Genomic DNA, 26,812 nt, shown 5'->3' with positions numbered 1-26,812 from the left:
ACCTTACTCCATACCCCTCGCAGGGTGTTCCGGTCAGGCCTCGGTGTGATAACGTGGCCTGGGGGCAAAGACGCAGCCTCGCAGCCCCGTGCTGGACGCCGGATGGAGACGGTCTCCCCGGCCACCACGACCTTGCTCTCAGGGCTGTGGCAGGTGGGGAGGAGGGAGCCCGGATGCCGCAGAACGCCAGCATGCTGGACATCAGGAACTCGGCTTCACCACCGTGAAGCTGCTCGGGGCTGGGGGGCCTGGGCATCCCGGGACGCAGTAGAAGGCAGTGACTGAGCCCTGGCTGCACGTGAGGAGGACGTACCCAGGCTCGGGGACGGGGGGGTGTCTGTGTCAGTGAAGGGGGCGAGGTTCCCAGCCAGACCTCACAGGGAGCCGGGGATCCGGGAGCAGATGGGAATGACGGAGTTAAATGCCCGTTAGCACCCGTGGCCGCACTCTCTTCCCTGGCGATGACCTGAAGGCCAAGACCACAGTGATGCTTTGGACCAAAACAGTGGAAACAGCCATGGTAGAAACCACTCTGAATGCAGTTTGACAGCCGATGAGGCGTAAGGAGCAGGAAAACAGAAGGTGAGGAAGGTGAGCAGGATGGAGCTGAGGGTTCAGTGGTTGGCCTTGACCAGGAGAGGGCTCGGTGCTCCACGGAGACCCCAGGACCACAGCCGTGAGCCAGAGCCGTCCCCAGTGGTCTCTGTGAGCTGGGAAGCTCACCCCCTCCGGACACAGCAATCCCGCTCACGGTTGGGGTCCCGGGGTGGGGGGGGGGGCTGGGCACCTCACACGTTTCTCTGCGTGCGATGAAAGAAGCAGAAACCACCACCTCCACGCAGCATTTTGTCCTGATTCCCAGGATGAAGATAGGCCCGTCTACCCAGTAAGGCTGCATGATGTCCACGTCGTGCACTCGCACATGGTTTTATCAACAAAATATTTCCTCTCCTTTCGCTGTCTGTGTGGACGGTGGCCTCTTCTTCCATTGTCTCTCATTTTGAAATAGTTTTGGAAATTATCCTCTTAGACCTTAGATATTACTTCTCTAGGTCACAGACCATATATACACCCTTCCCTGACGAGGATTATTATTATTTTTTTCCATAAGAACACACCCTAAAAAAACAAACTAAACTCAGAGACCACATTTGTGGTTACCGTAGGCTGCGTGGGGGGTAGAGGCAGTGGGGCAGGGATGAGATCAATAGGCCCTGGGGGTCTGATACACAACAGGACCAGAGTTCGCACCCCTGTGTGGTCTACAGGGAAGCTGCTAAGGGTTCTCATCACAAGTGAGATGGATGGTGACTGCTCATCATTGCACAATACATGCCTTATACCGCAAACTTACACACCACTCCACACAAACTTACACATCCTGGGATCGAGCCCCGCTTCGGGCTCCCTGCTCCGCGGGGAGCCTGCTTTCCCCTCTCCCTCTCCCTGCTGCTCGCCTTGCTCATGCTCTCAAATAAAATCTCTCTCTCAAATAAAATCTTTAAAATAATTTTTAAAAAACTGGAAAAAGAAAGTTCTCATAACCAGAAAAAAATTGTAACTATGTGGGATGGTGAACGTGTTAACTAGTATTACTGTGGTGATCATTTGTGTATCTATAAACATGCATATATATGTGTGTGTGTGTATATCACTATATATATATATATATTTAGTGATATGTATTATATAATACATGTATGGTGATATATACATATCACTATAAAATTACTACGTTGTACACCTTGTTTTTTAAAAGATTTTATTAGCATGAGCAGGGGGGATGGGGCAGAGGGAGAAGCAGAAGCAAACACCCCGCTGAGCAGGGAGCCCGATCCGGGGCTCGATCCCAGGACCCTGGGACCATGACCTGAGCTGAAATTGGACGCTTAACCGACTGAGCCACCCAGGCGCCCCTGTTGTACACCTTAAATTTACACGATGTTATATGTCAATTATATTTCAGTAAGTCTGGGAAAAAGAACAATTTATTAGATATTAGGGAATTGTTTGTTTTTAAAGGTGCTCATGATATTAATATTAAAATGGTATTGTCATTTAATGATATCATTTTCCGAGTTACATGCTGAAGCATTAAAGGGTGAGATATTATTAGGTCTATAATTTTTTTAAGAGAGTGTGTGTGTGGTGGGGGGAGAGGCAGAGGGAGAGGAAGAGAGAATCTTGAGCAAGCTCTACACCCAGCGCAGAGCCCAACACAGGGTTTGGTCTCATGACCCTGAGATCATGACCTGAGCCAAAATCAAGAGTCAGATGCTTAACTGATGGAGCCATCCAGGTGCCCCTGGTCTATAATCTACTTTAAAATATGTCAGAAATACAGGGGTGCCTAGATGGCTCAGTCATTAACTGTCTGCCTTCGGCTGAGGTCATGATCTCAGGGTCTTGGGATGGAGTCCCTCATCAGGCTCCTTGCTCAGTGGGGAGCCTGCTTCTCCCTCTGCCCTTCACCCTGCTTGTGCTCGCTCCCTCGCTCTCAAATAAAATCTTAAAAAAAAAAAAATTAAGGGACGAGGTTTTTGGTAAATAGGTACAAGAATTTGAAAGAGCAATTTGACCTGGTGATGGGTATTAAGGAGGGCACGTACTGCATGGAGCACTGGGTGTTATACGAAAACAATGGATCGTGGAACACTACATCAAAAACTAATGATGTATTGTATGGTGACTAACATAACATAATAAAATTAAAAAAAAAAAAAAAGAAAGAGCAATTTGGTAAGGTGTGTCAAAGGCCCTTAAAATGCAAGTATATGCATATGCAGGTGGATCAGTATCCATTTCCAGGCATCTGTCCTGCAGAAATACTAGCCCAAGTGTGCAAAAGTACATACACAAGGATATTCACGGTGTCCCTCCCCTTTGCTTGCAGTGGATTTCTAGGTGGTATCCCACCTTCAGTTCTGATCCCCTCCTACAGAAGCACCACTAATGAAGTGACTACTTAAACATGCAAATCTGATCACGAGACTGTTTAAAATTGATCACATGTGCTCTGGATAAAGTCCAAACTCTTTAGCCTAGCAGGAAATGCACTTTTACCTACTTGAAATTCCATAAATGCTCCAAACTCTCAGTTCCCTGTGCACTTGAGCATATTCTTCCCTGACCTGAGTATCCCTCTCTGGTGGTAAGGGTGTTATGGAAATTGGATGGCACCCTCAGGGAATGATGGAAGAAAAACGAGAGAACAGTCTCCAAACATGTGGGTGTGTTTAAAAAGAGCCAAAAGAGATCCTGCAGCATTCTGCAAGACTGGGAATTGTTACCACCTTTGACCTGAAGGGAAAAGAGGAAGAACCAATCCCGGAACCCAGCACGAGGGCAGTGCAAACCATGACCCAGCATCCTAATCATCTTCCCCCTATTTGCTGATCTTGTGCTACTGCTCCAACCGGGTCAAACCCAAATAGAAGCCAGAAGGCAGAGCTCGGTTGGTATAATCCATGAAGGTCAGTTTCCCAGTGCAGAGCGTGGGGCAGAAACTCAGCTCAAGCATCATCTCCTCTGGGAATCCTTCCCAGATCCTTCAAGACTGTCCTGTTCATGTCCTGTGTCCTTGTCCAGCTCCCTGTACAAGATTCTCCTACGACCCTTCACAACGTGGCAAAGGACTCTGTTGATTTGCCATCCTTTATTCATTAGACTATGAAACCCCAGCGTGATATCATTGAACCAGAAGGCAAGTCTGAATTCATGGGCTCAGAATTAAATCTTGGCTCTGTGGCTTACAAAGCCTTTACTCTTCAGCACATCTTCAATTCTTTTAGTAAAGTCGTGGTCATGATCATACTCCATGGAGTTGTCGTGGGGGTTGAAAGCAAAAGTTTCCTCAAAAGACCTTACACGATAGAAGAGACTCGGTGTGTGCTAGCGTATTGGATATGATCTCTTGATGGCTGGGCGTGACTTTGGGATGAACCTTCCTATGTGGAGAAAGTTACATCTCATGGATACTCTACTTTTGAAGCAGGACTCAGAACTCCCATTAGAACGCTTCTCTGCAGCGTGCAGGCATGCGACCCCTGAACCAGAGAGTCCTCAGCGGAAAGCTTCTCTTTGGAACTGAGCAGGTGGGGGGGTCAGGCGTCATGTGGCTCTTAGTCCTGACGTCAGTGACGACAGCAGCTTCCTTTAGAATTTTGTCAAGGTAGCAACAATGGCAACGTTTTTCTTTTCATGTCTGCCCTGCAGTGTGCCTGACTTAGATCTGCTGACAGCCTTCTGATCTCTGCTGTGTCCACTGAAAGCACAGATACAGTTTATTGCGATGGAAAACAATTCTTAATCAGTACCGGTCTCCCTCCGTTATCTTGTTTCAGCACCTGGACAGCTCATCTTCATCTGTTTGCTGTGTGGCTCCTTTCTCTGAAACTTGAGTTTTGGCTTCTTAAATCAAGTTGCTGAATTGCATTCGTGTTCCGTGGCATTTCGAGAGTAGGGAGTTCCTGATTAGCCATTAGGTAGGATTAGCTGGGCAGTGGTGAGGGCATTCCAAACAAGTGAAAAGTCCAAATAGTTATGATGGGTTGACAGAATGCATTTCTCAAGAGGATGAAGGAACTCACGGTATAAGATAAAGGGGCACGACACTGCAGGTCCACTGGACTTTCTACAGGTGCCCACCTGTCTGATTGGAAGTCTCCCTGTGTGGACAAGGGGTGCAATCACGGCAGTAGGCAGGCATCCCCTCCTGAGGGTTTTTCATAAACCCAGACAGGACCACAGCCCTGGCTGCGCACAGAGCGGGCAGTCTGAAGATGAGAAGTTCTGCCAATAAACACGTGTCTAATTAGCAACAGACAATGTGTCAATGGCTCACAAAGATAATGATAGTGTTTTTACATAGACAAAAATTATTGTGTTGCAGACCCGATGGTCACAATACCTATGATCAGGGAAATAACTGGTAAGTGAAAATGGGTCCATACTTATGGGCAAAAAATGTGTGCCAAACCATATTCCACAGCTGGGTGGAAGCCATATGGGCCAAGTGACAATTAAAATCACACTTCCAAAGCACAGGAGATGTGGGTAGCATGAAAATACGTAATTAGATCACACAATAAGACACCCATCAGATTGGAAGCATTTTAAAAAGTGTGATAATCAGGATTGGGATAAAGTATGAACTGATAGAAGTCTTAATGGAGAGCAATTTGATATTATCTATCAAAGTTTAAGATGTAAAAATACACACCACCCCAAAATTCCATATCTAGGGATCTGATAGAAGTATGTGCACATTTGGTTAAGTTGTATGTAAAACATTCATTGCAGCATTATTTATAATAATGGAAAATTTAAGACAACTCAAATGCCCACCAATAAAGAAATGGTTAAATTAGAACAAAATATGTAACTTAAATGTAGGGGGATGTTCATTTAACATGATACATGGTCTAGCCCTGTGTATCTGCACATTCATACAATTTGGTTTAAGAATGCAGTCTATTTAATCTATAGGAAATCATAAGGTTCCCCGCAGGATGCTATCTTAATAAAAATTAGTGAAAAATGTATCTGTATGTTTGAGTGTGGTATTTCTGTAGCCGCTGGACAATGAGTAAGGAAGAAGTCTATAATTATATAAATTGAAAGATTTTTTTTTCATAAATATGGACCTTGAAATGAGACACAGGAGTCAGCTTGCTGTGATGAGAATGCTCTCCTCAAATGTGTGCGTGAAGTATAAATCCGGCACCGCAAGGGCGTCCAACCTCGGGAAGCCTCACGGCCCGCTCAGTCACGTCTTCCTGGACAGTCGAGCCTTGACCCTGTGGTGCCGGGGATCAAACCGCCTCGTTTCATCTCAAGTCCCAGTCCTGGTGGAAAGTTTCCATGGTTAAGAATATCATATCATGGGGAGCCTGGGTGGCTCAGTTGGTTAAGCATCTGCCTTCGGCTCAGGTCATGATCCCGGGGTCCTGGGATGGAGCCCCGCATCGGGCTCCCTGCTCAGTGGGGAGCCTGCTTCTCCCTCTCACTCTGCTGCTCCCCCTGCTTGTGCTCTCTCTCTCTCTCTCAAATAAATAAATGAAATCTTAAAAAAGAATATTGTATCGTTCCACATATTTTCTTTTCTGGTGCAAAGAAACCTGGTCACCAGCACTGTTGTTAAAATGGATGTTCTTCCAATGGGGATGAAGCTAAAAGATAAACATTCAGCAATGGAATATGAGCTTCCCGGGGAAATATCTTAAAACTATCTTGGCCGCTAGACGTGGGGGAGGAAATCCTGTACCTCCTTCAACCTCCAAGTTCATCACAAATTTTGTGTGTGTTGTGTGTTTTGGTATCAACTGAGATATGTATGAAAACAGCACACAGAAAATCACGCACATATGTACATTTTTATTAACATGTATAATGCTAGTTGAAAATGCCAGTCATCCCCTGATGCTTGAGGACAGGGATCGAAGACATTCTCTATGCATTAGATAGATTCAGAAAATCCAGACTACTCCAGGATTTAGGATGTGGTGTGTTAACCAGGCCTTTTATTTGTGATGCTTTCACATGTGCGACCTCCCTGACCCTGGAGGGACAGCCCCTCCCAGGGCTAACTAATTCCTGAGGCTAAGTCTCCTGCCGTGCACCTTTCATATGCAAACCAATCAATTCAGAGTCCCCATCCCATCCCCTCCTATTTGGGGCTCTCACACTCTGGGTCACTATCCCCCTGCCCTAATCATTCCAGGGCTAGTTGCCAGACAACTAGGGATGCCCCTACCCTCCAGACCCCGCTGAGATTATTCATGTCAGCCAATCCTAAACCTACTGTTTCTAATTGCCTCACCTGTTTCTTCCCAGGGAAACCACAATAAAGGCTCCCGCCCATGTTCCCCACACCCCTGCCTCTTGACGGACCCTGGTGCTTCCCAGAGTGCTCCCCACCAGTGGTGTGCCCCCTCGACTAGGGAAGTGTCAGCAATAAACTGTCTTTTCAATGGCCGCTGTCTCCTGATCTGTTGGCCCCTCCATACCTGAGTAACAATAAAACCTACATTTAAAAACTCCTGGGTAGGTGAGCCTTTAAGAGCCAATGTGTTGGGGCACCTGCGTGGCTCAGTTGGTTGGGCATCTGCCTTCGGCTCAGGTCATGATACCAGGGTCCTGGGATTGAGCCCCACATCGGGCTCCCTGCTCAGCGGGAAGCCTGCTTCTCCCTCTCCCACTCCCCCTGCTTGTGTTCCCTCTCTCGCTGTGTCTCTCTCTGTCAAATAAATAAATAAAATCTTAAAAAAAAAAAAAAAAAAAGAACCGATGTCTTAGGGCGCCGGGCTGGCTCAGTCGGTGGAGCATGAATGAGACTCTTGTTTTCGGGGTGGTGAGTTTGAGCCCCATGTTGGGGGTAGAGATTACTTAAAAAAAAAAAAAAAGAACCAATGTTTTAATTTGTTAAAAGGAAAGAGCCATAACTAACCCTGTACGTGCTCACAGAGTTAAAGAAGAAAGTATATAAACTCTTCTTTAGAGTAGTTGCACAAAGGGGGACTTGGATCATTTCAGACCATCAGTAAAAGATCATGGCTGGGAAATGCATTCTACCGGCCAAAGTAGATTTGGGTGGTTATAAAGACTCTGGGCGGCAAAGGACAGGCGCTGAGTTCTGCTCTATAAGATCTTCTCACCCAGAGGCACCATCTGCTCCATGACCATTTCTGCATCAAACACTCATTGTCCTTGCCTAGAAAACACAACCACAGATACTCCTACAACTCTTGAGAAAAACACCAGTTCACGAAAACCGAGCCCCCTTTGTCCTTCTGGGGACATAGTGTCACCGCAGGTATTCTCGAGGGACTCTGTAGGTTCTGAGGCTCTAAAGGCCTCGGAGGCAGTTTTGTAGTTGGGACAACATCAGCCTCTTCGAGTTCCCCACAGACCCCATTTCTGGTCGGGGGAGCAGCGTCTCATGGGGGGCATGGGCCACGGCACACCTGGCATGGTAGACATGGTAGCTGGAGCCAGACAGGGTGCTGTCAAAGAAGTGCGTGTCCTCCAAGGACGCATGGCGTGGGCGTCCCTCCAGAACCCTGCGGGCAGATCCTGGGGGTGAGCACTTGAAATAAAATCACCAGAGTTTACTAAGGACAACATCTTCTGGGTATTTACAACAGTTAACCGTCTGTATAAAACGTGAGAAACCAGGGACTTCGTGGCTCTGGTGTGAAGAGGCGAGTCCCTTGGAAAGCGCCAAGCATGGAGTCTTTCCCACTGGTGGTGAAATCCCACTAGGTGACCCACACCTTCTGTGTGGTGACAGTATTCAACCCAGCTACGCGGAGGTTTGTCAGAGAACTGTGTCCCCATAAACAATAGTCGTGACTGTCAAATCGATGACTCTGGAAAGTCCATTCTGAGGAAGGCTGGAATTGATCTGTGGTCGGCATCCTCTCTGTGTCGGCTGTGCAGATAGCTTTCCTGACCATTTCCTCTTTCAGATCCCAGAGGAACCACTTCCCTTTCATATCATCTGAGACAAACAGCCCCACCCAGGTCTGGCCAAAATGCAGCAACTACACCACCATGCCCAGGGCCAGAGCAGCATCCCTGGAGGCCATCTGATACAGAGATGGAAACTGACCTTTGTCACTCAAGGGCAGATCATAAGGCCATATGTGATCTGAAGGGGAAGAGAAAAGTGGGGTCCATTTTTCACTCAATGGAAGCAACATGAAGGAGAACACTGTGCGGTATACATCATTAACCAATCACACATGTTTTGTATGACTCGAATCCTTTTGGATGTATCAAAAAATTTTTTTAGGGGCTGGGTGGCTCAGTTGGTTAAGCGTCTAAATCTTGATTTCAGCTCAGGTCTTGATCTCGGTTGTGAGATCGAGCCCCGAGTTGGGATTCTCTCTCTCCCCTTCTCCCTCTGCCCCTCCCCCCACTCTTTCCCTTTCTTAAAAAAAAAAAGTTTATGGCTCAGAATATAATGTATCTTAGCATTTGTTCTATGTACATTTGGGAAGAATGTGTGTTCGGCTGGTGTTGGGCAGAGTGTCTCATAAATAGCAGTCCAGTCAAGTTTGTTGATAGGGTTGTTTAAATCTACACCTTTGCTAATGTTCTGCCTAATTGTTCTACTAATTATTGAGAGAGAGGTGTGATGATTAATTTTACCTGTCCTCTTGGCTAGGTTATGGTACCCATTGTTTGGTCAAACATCAGTCTAGATGTTGCTGTGGAGGTAATTTTTATTTTATTTTTATTTATTTTAAAGATTATTTGAGAGAGAGAAAGAGAACGAATGAGCAGGGGGAGGGGCAGCGGGAGAGGGAGAGAATCTCAGGTAGACTTCCTGCTGAGTGCAGAGCCCAACATGGCACTGGAACTCATGACCCTGAGATCATGACCTGAGCTGCAATCAAGAGTTGGACACAACCGACTGAGTCACCCAAGTGCCCAGCAGTGGAGGTAATTTTAAATTAATATTTAAATTAGTCCACTTTGACTGAGGCATATTATCCTCCATAATGTGGGGGGCCTCATTCAATCTGTTGAAAGCCTTAAGGAGGAAAGACTGAGCTCTAAGGAAGAAGGAATCCTCCCTCTAGACGGCCTTTCGTCTTGAGCTGCAACATTCACTCTTCCTTGGGTCTCCAGCCTTCCCTGAAGATTTTGGACCTGCCAGCCCCCACAATCACATAACACAATTCCTAAAAATTAATCACCCTCTGTAACTCTGGAAACCCTGACTGCTACAAGGAATACTAAAATCATCTCCAACTATATCTGTTTCTCCTTGCAGTTCTACCCATTTTTGCTTTGTGTATTTTGAAGCTCTGTTAATAGTTGCATAAATATTTTGGATTGTTATGTCCTTTTGACTTATTTGACACTTCTATGATTACAAAATGATGTTTTTTTAATCCATGGTAATATTCTTTGCTCTGACATCAGCTTTGACGGAAATACAGCTACTTTTACCTTCTGTTGACTAGTATTAGCATGCTGTGTCTCTCAATTTCCTGTTCTTTCTAACCTATTTGGTCTTCATATTTAAAGTGTATTTCTTGTAGCCAGCATATTTTTGGGTCTTACTTTCTTATCTGACAATCTCTGACTTTTTAATTCAGGTATTTAAACCAGTAACAATTAATGTGATTTTTAGTATGGTTAACTTTGAGTCTGTCGCCTTGCTGTTTATATGCTAGTCACTTCAGTTTACCCTTACCCTCTTCTTCTGCCTTCCTTTGGAGTAACTGAGTATTTTTTATGATTGTATCCTATTTTCTTGTTGATTTATTAGCTACCACTCTGTTTTGATATTTAGTTTGTTAGCTATGTTAGGGTTTCTAGTATACATCTAACCTGTTACAATTTGCCTTCTTGTGATAGGACTTCATGTGTAAGAACCTTGCAATAGTATACTTCCATTTCTCCTTTTCCAGCCTTTCTACTATTGCCATTCCATTTACTTTTATATTTAATATAAATCACTCAACACACTGCTGTTATTTTTTTAGTAAGCAAGACTGAAAACTTAGGATGGTCAGCAGCAGCTCAGAGGACTATGAGGAGGAATAGGTCCTCCAGTCCTAAAGGCAGTCTGGGCAGCACATTTTCCATGCCACAAGCTAAGACTGGAAAAACCAGACTGGAAAAGTGGTTTGAAAATTATTTAACACATTGTCTTAGTCTGTAAAGGTAGCTTTAACAAATGGCCCTAGACTGGGTGTCTTTCATAACCATTTGCTTCTCACAGTTCTGGAGGCTGGAAGTTCAAGATCAGGGTACCCACACCAGCAGGTGAGAACCCCCTTCCAGGTTGCAGATAGCTGACTTCTTCCTTCCATGTCCTCACATAGTGGGAGGGGCGAGGGAGCTCTTTTGGGTCTCTTTTATAAGGGCACTAACCCCATCCGTGATGGCTCCACCTAATAATCACCTCTCAAAGGCCCCACCTCCTAATATCATCAGATTGGGAATTAGGTATTAACTTGTGAATTTGGCGGGGGGGACACAAACATTCAATCATAACACACTTTATGTTTATTATTGAGTTGGCTTGGTCCACATGTGACACATATTTATCCAACCACTGGGACCTTCTACCTGATGTTTATTCTACTTAAACCAAAGCCACTCGAAGACTAGATTCCCAGTTCAGGCTTGAAACAAGTAAGATGCAACTCTGGAGAAAAGATCCTAATCCATTTTGCCGGAGTGCCTGTTGATCAGGAAGTGTTGTCAACTTCTCTCCATTTCAGGGGACCCTATTTCTTCTATAAAGAAAAACACGCAGCACAGGGCTTGGCCATTGCATAGAGAGAAAAAGAGTGAGAAAGAGAAATAAATAGGGGCCCTCTTGTACTGTTGGTGGGAATGCAAACTGGTGCAGCCACTCTGGAAAACAGTATGGAGGTTCCTCAAAAAGTTAAAAATAGAACTACCCTGGGACGCCTGGGTGGCTCAGTCGGTTAAGCAGCTGCCTTCAGCCCGGGTCATGATCCCAGGGTCCTCGGATCGAGTCCCACATCAGGCTCCTTGCTCAGCAGGGAGCCTGCTTCTCCCTCTCTCTCCTTCTGCTTGTGCTCTCTCTGTCAAATAAATAAAATCTTAAAAAAAAAAATAGAACTACCCTACCATTCAGCAATTGCACTACTAGGTATTTACCCAAAAAATACAAAAACACTAATTCAAAGGGGTACCCCAATGTTTATAGCAGCACTATCAACAATAGCCACACTATGGAAAGAGCCCAAATGTCCATCAACTGATGAATGGATAAAGATGATGTGAGATATATATATGTGAGATATATATATATATGAGATCACACACACACACACACACACACACACACACACACACACAATGGAATATTACTCAGCTATCAAAAAGAATGAAATCTTGCCATTTGCAACGGTGTGGATGGAGCTAAAATGTATTATGCTAAGCAAAATAAGTCAGTCAGAGAAAGACACATACCATATGATTTCACTCATATGTGGAATTTAGGAAACAAAACAGATGAACATATGGGAAGGAAAAAAAAAGAGAGAAGGGGAAAAAAACCATAAGAGACTCTTAACCATAGAGAACAAACTGAGGGTTGATGGAGGGAGGTGGGTGGGGGATGGGCTAAGTGGGGGATGGGTATTAAGGACGGCACTTGTGATGAGCACTGGGTGTTGTATGTAAGTGATGAATCACTGAATTCTACTCCAGAAATGAATTTTTTTAAAAGATTTTATTTATTTATTTGATAGAGACACAGCAAGAGAGGGAACACAAGCAGGGGGAGTGGGAGAGGGAGAAGCAGGCTTCCCGCTGACCAGGGAGCCGGATGTGGGGCTCAATCCCAGGACCCTGGGATCATAACCTGAGCCGAGGGCAGATGCTTAACGACTGAGACACCCAGGCGCCCCTCCAGAAACGAATATTGCATGATACATCAACTAACCAGAATTTAAATAAACATTTGAAAAAGAAAAACAATAGTATACTGAAAGACATATAATACATATCATGGTTTGGGCCAATAATCATCATAATTTTTAAAATGTATAATTGATCACATATTTATATAACTTATTGATATTATTTTATCATTAGATGGTTACATTTTACTGTATTATACAGAATATCATAGTTAATTATAACAATATATATTATGAACCTATGATACATTAATATATTAATTATGGTAGTTTTATTATTTCAACATATTATTAATAACACAAGTCAATCTATCAGTACTACTAATAAATATCCTTAGAACAGTTTTACCAAGTAAAAAATGGATTACATATTTACATAACTTGTTAATAAATAGGCAAATCTTTATGTCTCAGGCATCGTGCCAAATACATCACTCGCATTTTCTCCCTTATCTAGGGAGAGGCCAAGCGCTGGGCGCATCTGCCGCTGGGCAGGAAGCTTCTCCGTCCTGCGGAGACACCGCCCGCCCGCTGATGGCGCTGTGACTCGACTCGTCGCCCCAGAGGGACGGGGGCCCCCAGCGCCACGCCCGCAGCTCCTGGGACTTGTAGTTCGCGGCCGCGTGGTGCGCAGGCGCACTGCCGCGTCCGTCCTGGGCGCGCGTGCGGGGGCGGCGGCGGCGGCGGCGCGGCGTGAGTTAACGGGGCGGGGGCGCGGGCCGGAGGGAGGAGGGGTCCGGGACTGGCACGGGGACCGCGTCGGCGCGGCGGGCCGGGGTGGGAGCCGGTGGCGCCCGGGCGCCGCGCTCCGGTGACACCTGCGCCCGTCCTGGGGCGGTGTAGCTGCGGGCGGTGCCGCGCGCATTCTGGCCGGCCGCGCCCGAAGCAGGTGCGCGGGGTCCGGGCGGGGGTCCGGGCGGGGACGGGGTCTCGGCGTTCCCGTGGAGGCGGCACGGGACAGTCGGCAAGGCCGCGCAGCTCCCAGAACGGCAGAGTCCAACGCTTCCTTGCGGGAGCCCCCGCGTGAGACCCCCGGCGGCGCGCGCTGCCAGGAGCGGACGGCAGCTCGTCCAGCCCAGACTTGGAAGGGAAATGGAATGAACGTGTTTGCTCTTGAAGGCAGAGAGGGGTTGGAACGGCCGGACTTCCCGGGCTAGCCAGGGGTCTCCCCCGGGGCGGTTGTGCCTGTGTCCGTCCCCTGGGCAGTGTCTGGGGACATTGGTGGTTGTCATGCGGGGGGGAGGGGAGCGCCTTTCATCGAGGGGTGGGGCCAGGGGTGCTGCCCAGACCCCCGCAGCGCCCGGACGGCCCCGCCCCAGAGAAGGATCCCGCCCGTGTCCACAGCGCCCGGGGGGTGGGGGCGGGGGAGACCCTCCGTTAATTATCCGGAAAAGCACTTGAGTCAGATCCCTGCTCACTAGATAGCAGAATAAATTCCCAAAGGGTCAGACGGTACGAACCAGAGAGACTCACCCCAGCGTCTGTGTCCCGTGCTCCCCACTCCCCTCAGGGTGTGCATTTAATTGTGTGCGGCATCCTAGGGCCTCAGGAGGGCAGATCATCATGGCACACGGAGTCTCTTCGGGCGGATGGGATCCCCGAAACCAGCGAGCTCTCATTTGGGAGTGACTGTCCCTAGGGGACCGTGGGTGATACCTGGGGGGAGACCCTGTGGCCCTGTGGTTCTAGTGGTATCGAGGGTCCACTCCATTTATGCCCAGCTGACCCAGGGGAGGAGGAAGCAGCTGACCATTCTGCCAGTGTCCCAGCACCAAGCCCTCCAGTCTCTCCCCTTCCCTGGGGTGCATTTCCTTGTTCTTGTGAGGAAGTCCTCATCGGGCCTCATCCGGCCTTTCCTGTGGATCAAGGATGAGTTTCTGTGGTTCAAACATTGAGAGGGAAAATGCTGAGCCATGTGCCACAGGCCTGGGTGAAGGAGGGGGCGGGCGAAAGGGGCCACTGACATGCACCACGATTAGGAGGGTCTTCAAACCTCTAGAGGCTGGCAGAGAATTGGTCTGGAAGGGCTAGGAAGGGGCCGGGAGACCTGGACCCATTGCTGTGAGCTGCAGTGTCCCCAGAGCAAAGACGGAACCGCATGCAGCGTGGGGGCCAGGGTGGTAGATGCGTTCCGTCCCCTGCACGAAGCTCCCGGGCAACAAGGCTAAGGCGAGGACCAGAGCCCTCCCTCTCTGTTTGCCTCTGGTGTTTGTGAGCGTCCTGGGGCGGCCGGAGCAGAGCACCACGGCCTGAGTGGCCAACGCAACAGAAACCTCCACTCTCTCATTCTGGAGGCCGGAAGTCCGAAGTCAAGGCTCGGCAGCGCCCTGCTCCCTCCGAAGGCCCGAGGAGAGGATGCTCCCTGCCTCTCCCAGCTTCTGAGGGTCCCTCTCAACCCTCAGCGTCCCTTGGCTCGAAGCTGTGTCACTCGTCTCTGCATCCACTGCCACATGGCCTTCTCCCTGTGTGTCCGTGTCTCTTTTAAGGACACCGTCCGTCATCGTGCATCAGGGCCCGCTCGACTCTAGGATGATTTAGTCACATCTGCAAATTTCCTGTTTGCAAAGGTCACTTTCACGGGTACTGGAAGGTCAGGCCTTGAGCGTATCTTGTAGAGCACCTGAGTCAGCACCGGGCAGTGTTTTCACCAGCAGGTGCCTGCTCAGGGTGGAGCACATGTGTCCTAGAGAGACACCTGATGCCCCGGGCATCTGGCCGGCCGGCCCTCTGCCCTGCAGAGCTGAGACCACGTGCTCCCGGTGAGTCGGAGCCAGCTCTCCGGCGAATTCTGCAGCACGTCCTCTCTGGCTCCCTGCTTAGGCTGTCAAGCTTTTGTTCTAGTTTATCTCAGTTTCACTTCATAAATGGTTTGCAAAAGAAGTTGGCATCACAGATCATGTCTTCCTTGATAATTTATTTTTTTTTAGTTTATTTATTTGACAGAGAGACAGCGAGAGAGGGAACACAAGCAGGGGGAGTGGGAGAGGGAGAAGCAGGCTTCCCGCTGAGCAGGGAGCCCGATGTGGGGCTCGATCCCAGGACCCTGGGATCATGACCTGAGCCGAAGGCAGACGCTTAACGACTGAGCCACCCACGGGCCCCTTCCTTGATAATTTAAACAATTACTGGTCCTTCCTGGAGTTAGCCATGATACCATTTGGTGTATATCCTTGCCAGCTTTTGGCCATCTTGCAATATATTACGTGTGAGTGTTATATATATACAGTTATATATATTTAACTGTTGACAAGTTTTTGTTTCCAGGTTTGTTAGTTTTATTTTTTTGGTAATAGCTTTATTTAGATGTAATCCGCATCCCATACAGTTGGTTCATTTAGGGTATGCAGTTCAGTGACTTATAGTATATGCACAGAGCTGGGCAGTCACCGTGTCTGTCTAATTCTGGATCCTTTCATCATTCTCCCAAGAAACCCTGTCCCCGTGAGCCGTTACCTCCCAGCCCTATTCTCTAGCCCGTGGCAAAAACAGATCTACTTCCTGTTCATGGATGAGCCTGTTCTGGAGACGTGTCACCCACGTGGACTCACACCCATGGGGCTTCTGTGTCTGGTTCCCTCCCTGAGCGTCGTGGGCTTGGGGTCGGTCCACGTAGAGCGTGTCAGGGCTGCACTTCTTTTTAAGGCTGAATAACAATCTGCTGTGTAGACGGAGCACATTTGTTTACCCATTCATCCGTTGACAGACCTTTGGGTTGCTTCCACCTTTGGGCGACTGCGAGTCACGCTGCCGTGAACATTTGTGAACAGATGTTTGTGTGGACGTATGTTTTTGTTTCTCTTGGGCAGAGAGTGTGGGTCCCATGTTACCTGTGTTTAACCATTCGAGGAACCGCCAGACTGTCTTCCACGGTGGTGGCCCCGTTGTCCGTGCCCAAGGCGTCCATTTCTCCCCGTCCTCCCCAGCCCCTGTTCTTGCCTTTCTGACACTAGTCATCCTGCTGGGGGTGACGTGTTACCTCACTGTGGGTTTGATCTGTATTTCCCCCATGACTCGCGACGTTGAGCATCTTTCTGTGTGCCGCTCCGTCATCTGAGTATCACCTTGGGAGAAGTATCTTTACTTGAGCGAGCTTTTTCTTTTGAAGGGATTTGGGGAAGAGGCGTGCAGATGGCGCACGGAGCCCCCCGTGCCTTCCCACAGCTCCCCCCTCGTGCACCAGCCCAGCTTCTTCGTTTGCCCTTGCCCCAAGGAACCTTGTGGGGATTCTTGTGTCCCAGTCGCCCTTCCGTGTGAAATTCTTTCTGGCGGGAGGCTACTATTTTTTTAAATGTTTAATTGTGATTAATTATAGACTCACAGGATGTTGCAGAAGCGGGGCAGAGCCCCCTGTGCCCATCACGCAGCTTCCCCCATTGGCATCTCTCACAACAGTGATGGAAGCCAGCACATTGATACTGACCAGCCCCCCCACGAAGATTTAATACCACAGATGCATCAGTGTGTGGGGACTGCCACAGAGCCCCGTGGACTGGGCGGCTCACACCACAGAGCTCGGTTCTCTCCCAGACCTGGAGCTGGAGGCCTGAGATCGAGGTGTCGACAGGGCTGATTTCATTCTGAAGCCTCTCTCCTTGGCGGTAGACAGCTGTCTTCTCTCCGCGCCCTCACATGGTCTTCTCTGTGTGTGTCTGTGTCCCAGTCCTCTCTTCTTTTCTTATTTTTTGTTTGTTTATTTATTTGAGAGACACAGAGATAGTGAGAGAGAGCACCAGCAGGAAGGAGGGGGACAAGCAGGATCCCCGCTGAGCAGGGAGCCCAATGCGGGGCTTGATCCCAGGACCCTGGGATCGTGACCTGAGCCGAAGGCAGATGCTTAACAACTGAGCCACCCAGGCGCCCCCACCAGTCCTCTCTTCTTATAAGGACATGGGTTTTATGGGACCAGGGCCCATTCCTAGCGACCTCATTTTGACTTAATTACCTCATTAAGAGCCCTGTCTTGAAATATAGTCACCTTCTGAGGTCCTATGGTTGGGACTTGAAGGTATGAATTTGGAGGGAACACCGTTTAGCCCGTAACAACAGTTATATGTACACAGACTTACGTTGGAGATACTGCAGGTTCGGTTCCAGACCACCGACAATAAAGCGAGTCGCGTGCATTGTGGGGTTTCCCAGGGTGCATAAAAGTTATGTTTACACTGTCCTGGAGTCCGTTAGGTGTGCGGTAGCATGATGTCTAAAAATACCGTGTACGTGCCTTAATTTAAAAATACCTTATTGCTAATAAATGCAAACCGTCATCTGAGCTTTCTGCAAGGCATCATCACCGACCACAGATCTCCGTAACAACCACAGTAATGACGAGCTCCTGAGATCGCCATGGCACAGAGACGTGAAGTGAGCAAACGCCGTGGGAGGAATGGCCCCGCAGACTTGCTGGATGCGGGGTTGTCCCAGACCTTCGATACCAAACAACGCATTATATGTAGGTGTGTGTTATCCGCCTCTGTACTGAACACGCATCTGTGCGTTATACATAAAAAGAACACTTCTTCTGACCTCCCCTCCCCACCCCAGGAACCAATTTGCAGTACCCCAGGGTTAACACCGCCTTACCCCTTACTGAGAATGCTTCTCCTCATGTCATCGACACCTCACTGTGGGGCGTTGATCGCAACCAAGATGCGACCCGGAGCAACGGGAGGGGGCGGGCAGCATCAGATCTCGGTTCAGCAAGATGAGTCAGCAGTAGGGCGTCATGCACCTAAAATGGGTCATGAGGATAAATCTCATGTTGGGTGTTCTTACCACACACTATTTAAAAAAAAAAAAAAAAGCATCAACCAACCAAGAGATTAACGCTGGTTCTGTTCTATTAAGTAGATGGCAGACTTTTTCAGATTTCCCCAGATTTCCCACTACCATCTTCCTTCTGGCCCAGGAAACCCATCCAGGGTCCCACAGGACATTTTGTCACCTTGCCTTCCTTCTTGGGCTTGTCCAGTCTGTGACTGTTTCTCACACTTTCCTTGTCTTTCATGACCTTGGTGCTTTTGAAGAGCACTGGCTAGGTGTTTGTAGAAGGTCCCGTGGGTTGAGTTTGTCTGATGTTTTCTCACGATTACACTGGGGTTATGGTTTGGGGGGAGGGTATCCCAGTGGTGTCATGTCACATCAGGGCATATCTGCTGTCCAGTCCGCATCGCCGGTGACTCTAGCCTCGATCACCCGGCTGGGGTGGGGCTCCAGCCTCGATCACCCGGCTCGGGTGGGGTCTGACAGGTTTCTCCAGTAGTAAGGTTGCCGTGTCTCCCTTGATCTGCAGTGTTTGCTGGAAGCAAGTCACCGAGTCAACCCACATAGAAAGCAGGGGTCTGGGGAGGCGGAGCTCCACCTCCTGGACGAGAAGCATGGAAGGATTTACAGATGTGTTAAAACCAGGGTGCTAATTAACATATTCTGGAGGCATGGCCAATGTCCCGTCTCTCCTTGGAATCTCCCCAGTAACGAAGTGTGTGCATCGGTGGGTCTTGTCTGCAGGGATGGTTACTGGGGTGTTCCTGTGGTGATGGTCTGTTAATGGGGGGGGGAGTGATTTTTTTGAAGTTTTCATCCAGGAATCCAGATCAAGCCCATCACAAGTGTCCATTCATTCCTCGTGAGTCTGCGTGAGAGTTTAGAGTTTACACATGGATGACACACCCAGAGCGGGCAGGTGGCTCACCTGTGGTGAGTGGGGACAGAGTGGGGACTCCTTCAGGATGCCGTCACTGAGGGCCAGAGCCGGACACTCGTTAGCGTGCTGGAAACAGTCTGCTCAGGCCCTGTGGCAGGGGGGAGAGACCTCCCGGTGGACCTGGGCTCCATCCCTGATGCAGCGTGGACAAGCCGGGGTATGTGGCAAGGGAGCAGGAGGGGGTCAGTGGACAGGCAGTTGCCAAGAGGACACATCAGGGGGGCTCTGGCCAAACAGAGCTGATGGGGCTGCTGCTGCAGGCAGGCTGGGTGATCCCTACGCCACCTGGCTGTGGGATGGGGGGACCGGCCAGCTCTCCAGGGCATCAGACACAGGGCAGGGGCTCTTGCTAAAACTGGGTAATGCAGAACTAAACTCAGAAGCTCAGAGGTCAAGGCCTGGTTGAAAGGAGGGTTCAGAGTGGCCCAACTAAAGTTGGGTCAGGGAGCGAGTCCAGGGAGCCAGCTGGGCTGTGGGAAGGCAGACATGAATCTGAGACACGCCCGGGGTGGGGGCGCCTGTGGGCTCTGAACTGAGCCTTCCAGAGCTTGAGCCTGGGTGGTCCTACTAGGTTGAATGGTGTTCCCTGCAAAATTCACGTCCACCCGGAACCTTAGAATGTGAGCTTATTTGGAAATAGGATCTTTGCAGATGGTGTTAGTGAAGGCGAGGTCATATTGGAGTAGGCGGGCCTAATCCAACGACTTGGTGTCCTCATAAGAAGAGAGACACAGATTCGGGAGACAGCCACGTGACCATGGAGGCAGAGACTGGAGGGACGTGGCCACGAGCCCAGGGCCAGCTGGAGTGCCCAGAACCTGGAAGAGGCAGGAAGGACCCTCTTCTGAAGCCACTGGAGGGGGCGCAGCCCTGAGACCTTGATCTGACTTCTGACCTCCAGAATGTGAGAGAGTGAGTCTCTGTGGTCTTAAGCCTCCCAGCGTGTGGTCGTCTGTTTCAGTGGCCCCAGCACTGCTTTGCGATGGAGTGGGTGCATTCCATAAGCTTCCGAGACCTTCAGTCTCTCCGTCGGAGCCTGGGTTAAGGAGCCGTTAAGGCCCATGGCCTCTGTCCTGGCTTCTGTTGACCACACTGTTGGGGGGACACCTGGATTGGTTGCAGAGGTCTCTGGGTCCAGGATTTGGGGACTGGGGACAGGTCTGGGCCTGGGCTTCACGGTCCCTTCTCCTCCCGCAGCTCTGCCTGCCTTGGAAACTGCTCCCAAGAGAAGAGAATGGCTGCTGGCTACCTGCCCCCATGGCCCCAGGTGAGTGGGGACTTCCTCCGGCCCTGAAGACGCCCGGTGTGTCAGGGGAAGCGCTCCTACCAGACTTGCATTCCTCGCTACGTGGGAACCGAGGGAGCACTGCCCATGAGCATCTGGGTCCGAGTACCCCTGCTTCTTGGATGTCTAGGAGAGGCATACACCGGATTTAGCACACCTTTCCCCACAGGAGAGCTGTGCTTCCTTCCTGGGCTGGGAGCGCGTCCTTGTGGCCTGAAGACCCCGCACTTCCCCCATGGCGGGAAGAGCTGCGCCATCCTCCTTATTAAAAATAATTTTCAAAATTGTGGTCAAATACACACAACATGAAATTCACCGCTTTCAGTACATAGCTCGTGGCGTGAAGCACACTCACCCCGTCCTGCGACCACCCCCACCCTCTGTCTCCAGAACGTTCCATCTCCCCACACGGAGACTGTCCCCACGAAGCACGGACTCCCCACCCCCTGCCCCAGCCCCGGCTCCCACCCTCTCCTGTCTGTGTGGATGGGACCCTCTGGGGACCTCCTGGGAGTGGGGTCCTGCGGGATGTGTCCTTCTGGGTCTGGCTCCTCTCGCTGAGCCCAGTGTCCTCGGGGTCCCTCCACGTCGTGGCAGGTGTCAGGGTCCCTTCCTTCCTAAGCCTGAGGACAGCTGCATTTGGTGGGAAGCCGCCTTCTGGGGCATGAGCAACAGGAGAGAGGTGGGGAGCAGAAGCCACCATCGGCTGGGACAGCAGATCTGTGGAGAGCAGTAGGCAGGGTCCCTGTCCCCTAACTCACAGCTTTGGGAACGTGATCAGTGTCTGCATCAGAAATACAGAGGTGACCGACAGCTCGGGTTCAGGTGGTCCCTCGGAGAACAAGCCCTTTCCTGGGGTCATTTGTGAGTGACCCAGATGTCCAGTCAGTATCTGTGATGTTGTCCTATTGGGGCCCCTGGAGAGAGGTCTTCAGTTGCTCTGGCCCCCGCATCGAAGTCCTGGTCATTGCAGGCACACCTGCTTCAGGCCTGACACAGCCCTTGGGGACATTGTGAGGTTTCAGCTTGGAGCCCGTGCTGGGCCCGGAACCTGTGAGGTCAGGGTTCCAAACAAAGCCAGCGGCTTGTCCCGCGGCAGCGGCAAAGCTGAGATGCCACAGGGCCGGGCCGTGGCCGTTCTTGTCTCGTCTGTCTTCATGTGCACATAAATGGAGCCACTCAGACCGAGGCGGTCAGGCTGGAGGGTCCTCATCTCTCCAGGCCACGCGGGATCACGAGCCCCTTAGTGGCTCAGACCTGAGTCTTTAAAACCCCAACGGCATTTCTCCATCTGGGGATCGCCTCTCTTTTCATGTTGTTCTCCAATAGGTGTAAGTCATAAAAATCATGAGTCATGGACGCTTGTTTTTAGTATTTAAAGAGCTTACATTTTAACCTGCTCACCAGGCAGCAAAAAACAAAGAACTTGTGTCCCACTGAGACTTTTTCCCCAGTCTTCCCTAATTGAGATGATCCATTATGGAATTATAATAATATAATTATATTTATTTATTTATTATAATTTTAAACAAATAATATTTATTATAAATATTAAATATAAATATATTATTTAATAAATACGAAGTGATATTTCACACTCATTTTTAATTGTACATCCATATGTAATAGTCACAAAGTTCAAAGCCATTAAAATTGTTTTCCTTTTTATTTAATTGCAGATTTACTCAAAGCCTTGCAGTGAGTTCAGCAGGTGCAGGGTTAACCCTAGAGCTCCCTGGGAAGAAGGCAGCAGGAATGTGAGGGGGTCTGGGGGAGGTTGCAGCAGCAGCTGCTGGCCTGGAAAAAAGCCTGTTTTTTCCTACTTTATCTAAAAATTTTTTTTAAATATTTTATTTATTTATTTGAGAGAGGGCGAGAGTGCGAACAGGGGAGGAGCAGAGGGAGAGGGAGACAATCTCCAGCAGACTCCGCACAGAGCGGGGAGCGCAGCACCCTGGGATCATGACCTGAGCTGAAATCGAGGAGCTGGACACTTGACCGACCGAGCCACCCAGGCGCCCCCACTTTATCTAAAATTTTGTGGCAGCCCTGGGTGCTAACTTTTTTCTTCTGGGTGGGAGAAACACAGAAACTTTTAATATTGGGGCGCCTGGGTGGCTCAGTCGGTGAAGCATCTGCCTTCAGCTCGGGTCATGGTCCCAGGGTCCTGGGATCGAGCCCCGCATTGGGCTCCCTGCTCTGCGGGGAGCCTGCTTCTCCCTCTCCCTCTGTCTGCCGCTCCCCCTGCTTGTGCGCTCTCTCTCTCTCTGACAATCAGTCAATCAGTCAATCAATCTTAACAACAGCAGCAAATGGGCCGCATGTGCCCCTCCGGCCGCCCTGCACTGGCAGTCTGACCTCTGGGCTGCGCACCCGCTCCACGTGGACCACCTCCCTCTGCGCTCCTCCTGTGACCGCGGATGGGGGCGGGGGCGTGCCTGAGCAGAGCCGATGTGATGTTTTAGGAGGTGGTGACCTTGGAGGATGTGGCCGTGGACTTCTCCCGGGAGGAGTGGGCGATGCTGGATTCCGCGCAGAGGAGGCTCTACAGAGAGGTGATGCTGGACACCTGCGCGAACCTGGCCGCCCTGGGTAAGAGCAGCAGCGCGCATCCACCCGCTCCTCGGTGCACGCTCACTCAGCGTCCACGCTGCGTCCCGAGCCGGGTTAGGAAGTGGGGGTTCGTGGGGTGAATACGGCGGCCGTGGTTCCTGCCCCTGTGGGGCTCATGGTGCGCGGGGCTCTTCGACGCAGAGAATGGCCTGATGTCTTCGCTGTGTGATTGTCCGAGCTGCTGTCGAGACGCACCTCGCACCTTAGTCCGAGAGAACGTCCCTGAGTCCTCTTGGCTACAGTCACCATTAAAAAATTTTTGTTGTAAAATACATGTAACGTAAAATTTGCCTTCTTAATCCATTTTTTAGGTATACAATTCAGAGGCAGCAATTACATTCAAAATGTTGTAGGACCATCAGCGCTGTTTCCAAAACCTTTTCATCACCTCGGAGAGAAACCCTATACTCACTAAGCACGGACTCCCCACCCCCACCCTCCGTCTCCAGAACGTTCCATCTCCCCACACGGAGACTCTGTCCCCACGAAGCACGGACTCCCCGCCCCCTGCCCCAGCCCCGGCTCCCACCCTCTCCTCTCTGTCTCTGTGGACGGGACTCCTCTGGGGACCTCCTGGGAGTGGGGTCCTGCGGGATGTGTCCTTCCGGGTCTGGCTCCTCTCACTGAGCCCAGTGTCCTCGGGGGTCCCTCCACGTCGTGGCAGGTGTCAGAATTTAATTACTTTTTATGGCTAAATAATATTCCACTGTTTGGATGGACCACATTTTATTTATCCACTTGTCCATAGATAGACACTTGGGTTGTTTCGACTTTTTGGTCGCTGTGAACGTGGGTGTGCAAATAGTACTTCGCCTCCCTGCTTTCAGCAGCCTTGGGTCCATACCCAGAAGTGGAATTGCTAGGTCCGACGGTAAGTCTATGTTTACCTTTTCGAGGAACCACCAAGCTGGTTTTCACAGCACCATCTTACCAGCCATGCACAAGGATTCTGATTTTTCCACATCCTCTCTAAGACTTATTTTCTGCTTTTGCTCTTTAAAAAAAAAAAAAATCATACCCATCCTACTAGATATGAAGTGATGTCTCACTGTGGTTTTGATTTGCATTTCCCTAATGGCTAATGACGTTGAACATCTTTTCATGTGCTTGCTGGCCATTTGTAGATTTTTCTCAGGGAAATGTAAAATCCACAGGTTTTTAATTAGGAAAATAAAATCTCCAGCTTGGTCAACGTGCCACCTGTCCAGTGTACTCTTGTCTCTTTCAGGAGCCTTGAAGAACCAAAGTTCTGATACAGGTATTGACGATGGCACACTTACCCCAGTGCGAGCCTCTTGGGCCACCAGTCCTCCCCCATGGGTGGGGTGTCCACTCTTTCCACCACTGGTGCCTTCCCACTTGGAGCCAGGAGAAGCCATGTGGATGGGGCCACAAGGAACTCCCCAAACCTCCTGTTCAGGTGAGAGCCAGGCAGATACAAGCCATTGAGTGGGGGTGGCATCTTGGGGACTGCAGGTCAGAGATCTCTCCACAGAGGCCGGAACTCTATAAGGAGAAGGTTGAGGTCTTTGGTTGCTCTTTCTCAGATACCTTCGGTTCATCTCCGGCAACCTTGCCCTATGCACTAGCTTCTACCACCCGCTGTGGGTGCAGAGAAAGATATCCCATTTCTTTTTTTTTTTTTTTTTAAGATATCCCATTTCTTTCTTGAAGCTATTCTACCTGTATTTCTTGTTACCTCTCTTCCCTGTCTGCTTTCTTGATGATTCTTTCTCTCTGCCATATTCCTTCTGCCTCCTTTGTAGAGCCATTCCTTCTATATTTACATTTTTTTCTCCCATTTTTCATTGTTGTCCAGCTTCTTACACTGCTTCCTGTCCTTAGGATCTTTTCCTGTTTTCCACCATGTTGAGTGCTGATATTTGAACATGAATTCACATGTGCCTTGTGTATGTTGGAAGTACTTTTGTCCCACTATTATTAAGTTAAATGTTTCTTCCCCCCCCCCCACCCCTTAATTTATTTCAGATTTGGAGACTAGTCTGAAAAGCCAAGAGTCAATTTATAAGAAGGTGGTTTTGGAGGAAGAACCAGCCAGTGGTATGAATATCATAAAGCTCTCCAGAGAAGACTGGGCATGTGGTCAGCTGGAGGAGAACCATGAAGACTCCCACAGGCTTTTGAGGCAAATGGCATATACCCAAGCAGAGGCATTTGCTCCAAAGGAGTCCACTGCCTGGCATGAGTTTGGGGAAACCTGTAGTATGAACGCAGACCTTGCTTTATCACAAGGAGGTTTTGTAGGAAAACATTTCCATGACTGTGATCTTGATATTGAGCATTTGGTAGCTGATCCGTTCTTAAAACATCATCAGATGGGATATTCAGACCAGAGGCCCTGTGAAGGGAATGAATGTGGAAAAGACATCAGCCCAAATAGTTCCTTTGTTCAACACAAAACTGGAATCTGTACGCATGCAGAAAGCGGGGAGTCATTTAATCATGGTACGGCTCTTAGGACACACACCACAATTAATACGGTGGGGAAACCCTATGAATGTTACCACTGTGGGAAAATGTTTAATCGGAGGCATTCCCTGAGTGAACATCAGAGAATACATACAGGAGAGAGACCATATGAATGTCAGGAATGTGGGAGAGCCTTTACGCACAGCTCAACCCTCACACGACACTTGAGAACTCATACTGGAGAGAAGCCCTACACGTGCAGTGACTGTGGGAAAGCCTTCAACAGGATTTCGTCTCTTACCCAGCACCGGAGGATTCACACAGGGGAAAAGCCCTATAAATGCAAAGACTGTGGAAAATCCTTCTGCCAGAGTTCTTACCTGATCTTGCACAGGAGAACGCATACTGGTGAGAAGCCGTATGAATGTAATGAATGTGGAAAGGCCTTCAGTGATCGCTCCTCGCTTAACCAACACGAGAGAACTCACACCGGTGAGAACCCCTATGAATGTAAACAGTGTGGAAGAGCCTTCAGCCAGAGGTCTTCCCTCGTTAGGCACAAGAGAACTCACACTGGAGAGAAACCATATAGCTGTAACGAATGTGGGAAAGCATTCAGCCAGAGCTCATCCCTTATCACCCATCAGAAAACTCACACTAGTCAGAAAACCTATAAAATAATTGATTGTGGGAAAGCTTTCTATCAGAGCAGCTACCTTATTGGATTTTAGAGATTATTGCTGCTCTGTAAAGTAACTTTTAGCACTCTACTACTTAAGTGTGGATAAGTTTTGCCCTTCTGATGTACTATTTGAAAAGAAGTAGGTGTATGCCACATTCTTGAAGAAAAACACTGAAGTCCAGATCTGAGAAGGGACCTTTTTAATGGGGAGAATTGCCATTGAGCTATGCCCAATGCCTGTCCTTTTGGAAGAGATTAATAAATGTGAACACTAACATGCAGTGGGATTTTGCTAAGAATTGTCACATTAATTTAGTTGTTGAAACAAAAGGTATTCTGTTTCAGCCTTTTGTTTGAAACTTCAGTATTATTGTTTCAATAATTGGTTTCAATATTTTACATAGCCATTCTGCCCCTGTTGGTCACTTAGCTAGGTCCTAACTTGTTTCTTGTCCTGCTATGGCAATGCAGAATATATGCTTACACAGAAGGAGCTTTGGGTGCAAAGTGGAAAATAAAGAGTGCAAAATAGTATGTGTGATTCTATCCAGTGAAGTCAAAATATGTACATAAGTGGACAAAGGCCGGACAGAGATGTGGAGGAATGAACGGAGTTTATTTGTCAGAGTTATCTGATTATGTGTGGTTTTCTGCCTTTTGCCATTTTGTTTGGTATTGCCAAACAA

General features: G+C 49.1%; 1 protein-coding gene across 1 annotated transcript; it reads left to right on the top strand.

Moving 5' to 3' along the window:
• Positions 1-553: 553 nt before the first annotated feature.
• ZNF554 (zinc finger protein 554) lies at positions 554-26,660 on the top strand. The gene is made up of 6 exons (XM_036100965.2): positions 554-582; positions 12,981-13,109; positions 20,314-20,383; positions 22,867-22,993; positions 24,243-24,434; positions 25,004-26,660. The coding sequence occupies exons 1-6, from the start codon at positions 554-556 to the stop codon at positions 26,173-26,175; spliced, it is 1,719 nt and encodes a 572-aa protein (XP_035956858.2). The 3' UTR covers positions 26,176-26,660.
• The last annotated feature ends 152 nt before the right edge of the window (positions 26,661-26,812 follow it).

This window comes from Halichoerus grypus, chromosome 1 (assembly GCF_964656455.1).
Source record: "Halichoerus grypus chromosome 1, mHalGry1.hap1.1, whole genome shotgun sequence".
Taxonomy (NCBI): domain Eukaryota; kingdom Metazoa; phylum Chordata; class Mammalia; order Carnivora; family Phocidae; genus Halichoerus; species Halichoerus grypus.
This window is presented reverse-complemented; position numbering and strand designations above follow the sequence as displayed.

Bases quoted from the DNA above. Each gene is read 5' to 3' on its own strand.
- ZNF554 (XM_036100965.2), top strand. From the start codon at position 554: ATGAGGCGTAAGGAGCAGGAAAACAGAAG. The intron at 20,384-22,866 runs GTGAGTGGGGAC...GTGATGTTTTAG, and splicing joins ACCTGCCCCCATGGCCCCAG to GAGGTGGTGACCTTGGAGGA. The intron at 22,994-24,242 runs GTAAGAGCAGCA...TGTCTCTTTCAG, and splicing joins CGCGAACCTGGCCGCCCTGG to GAGCCTTGAAGAACCAAAGT.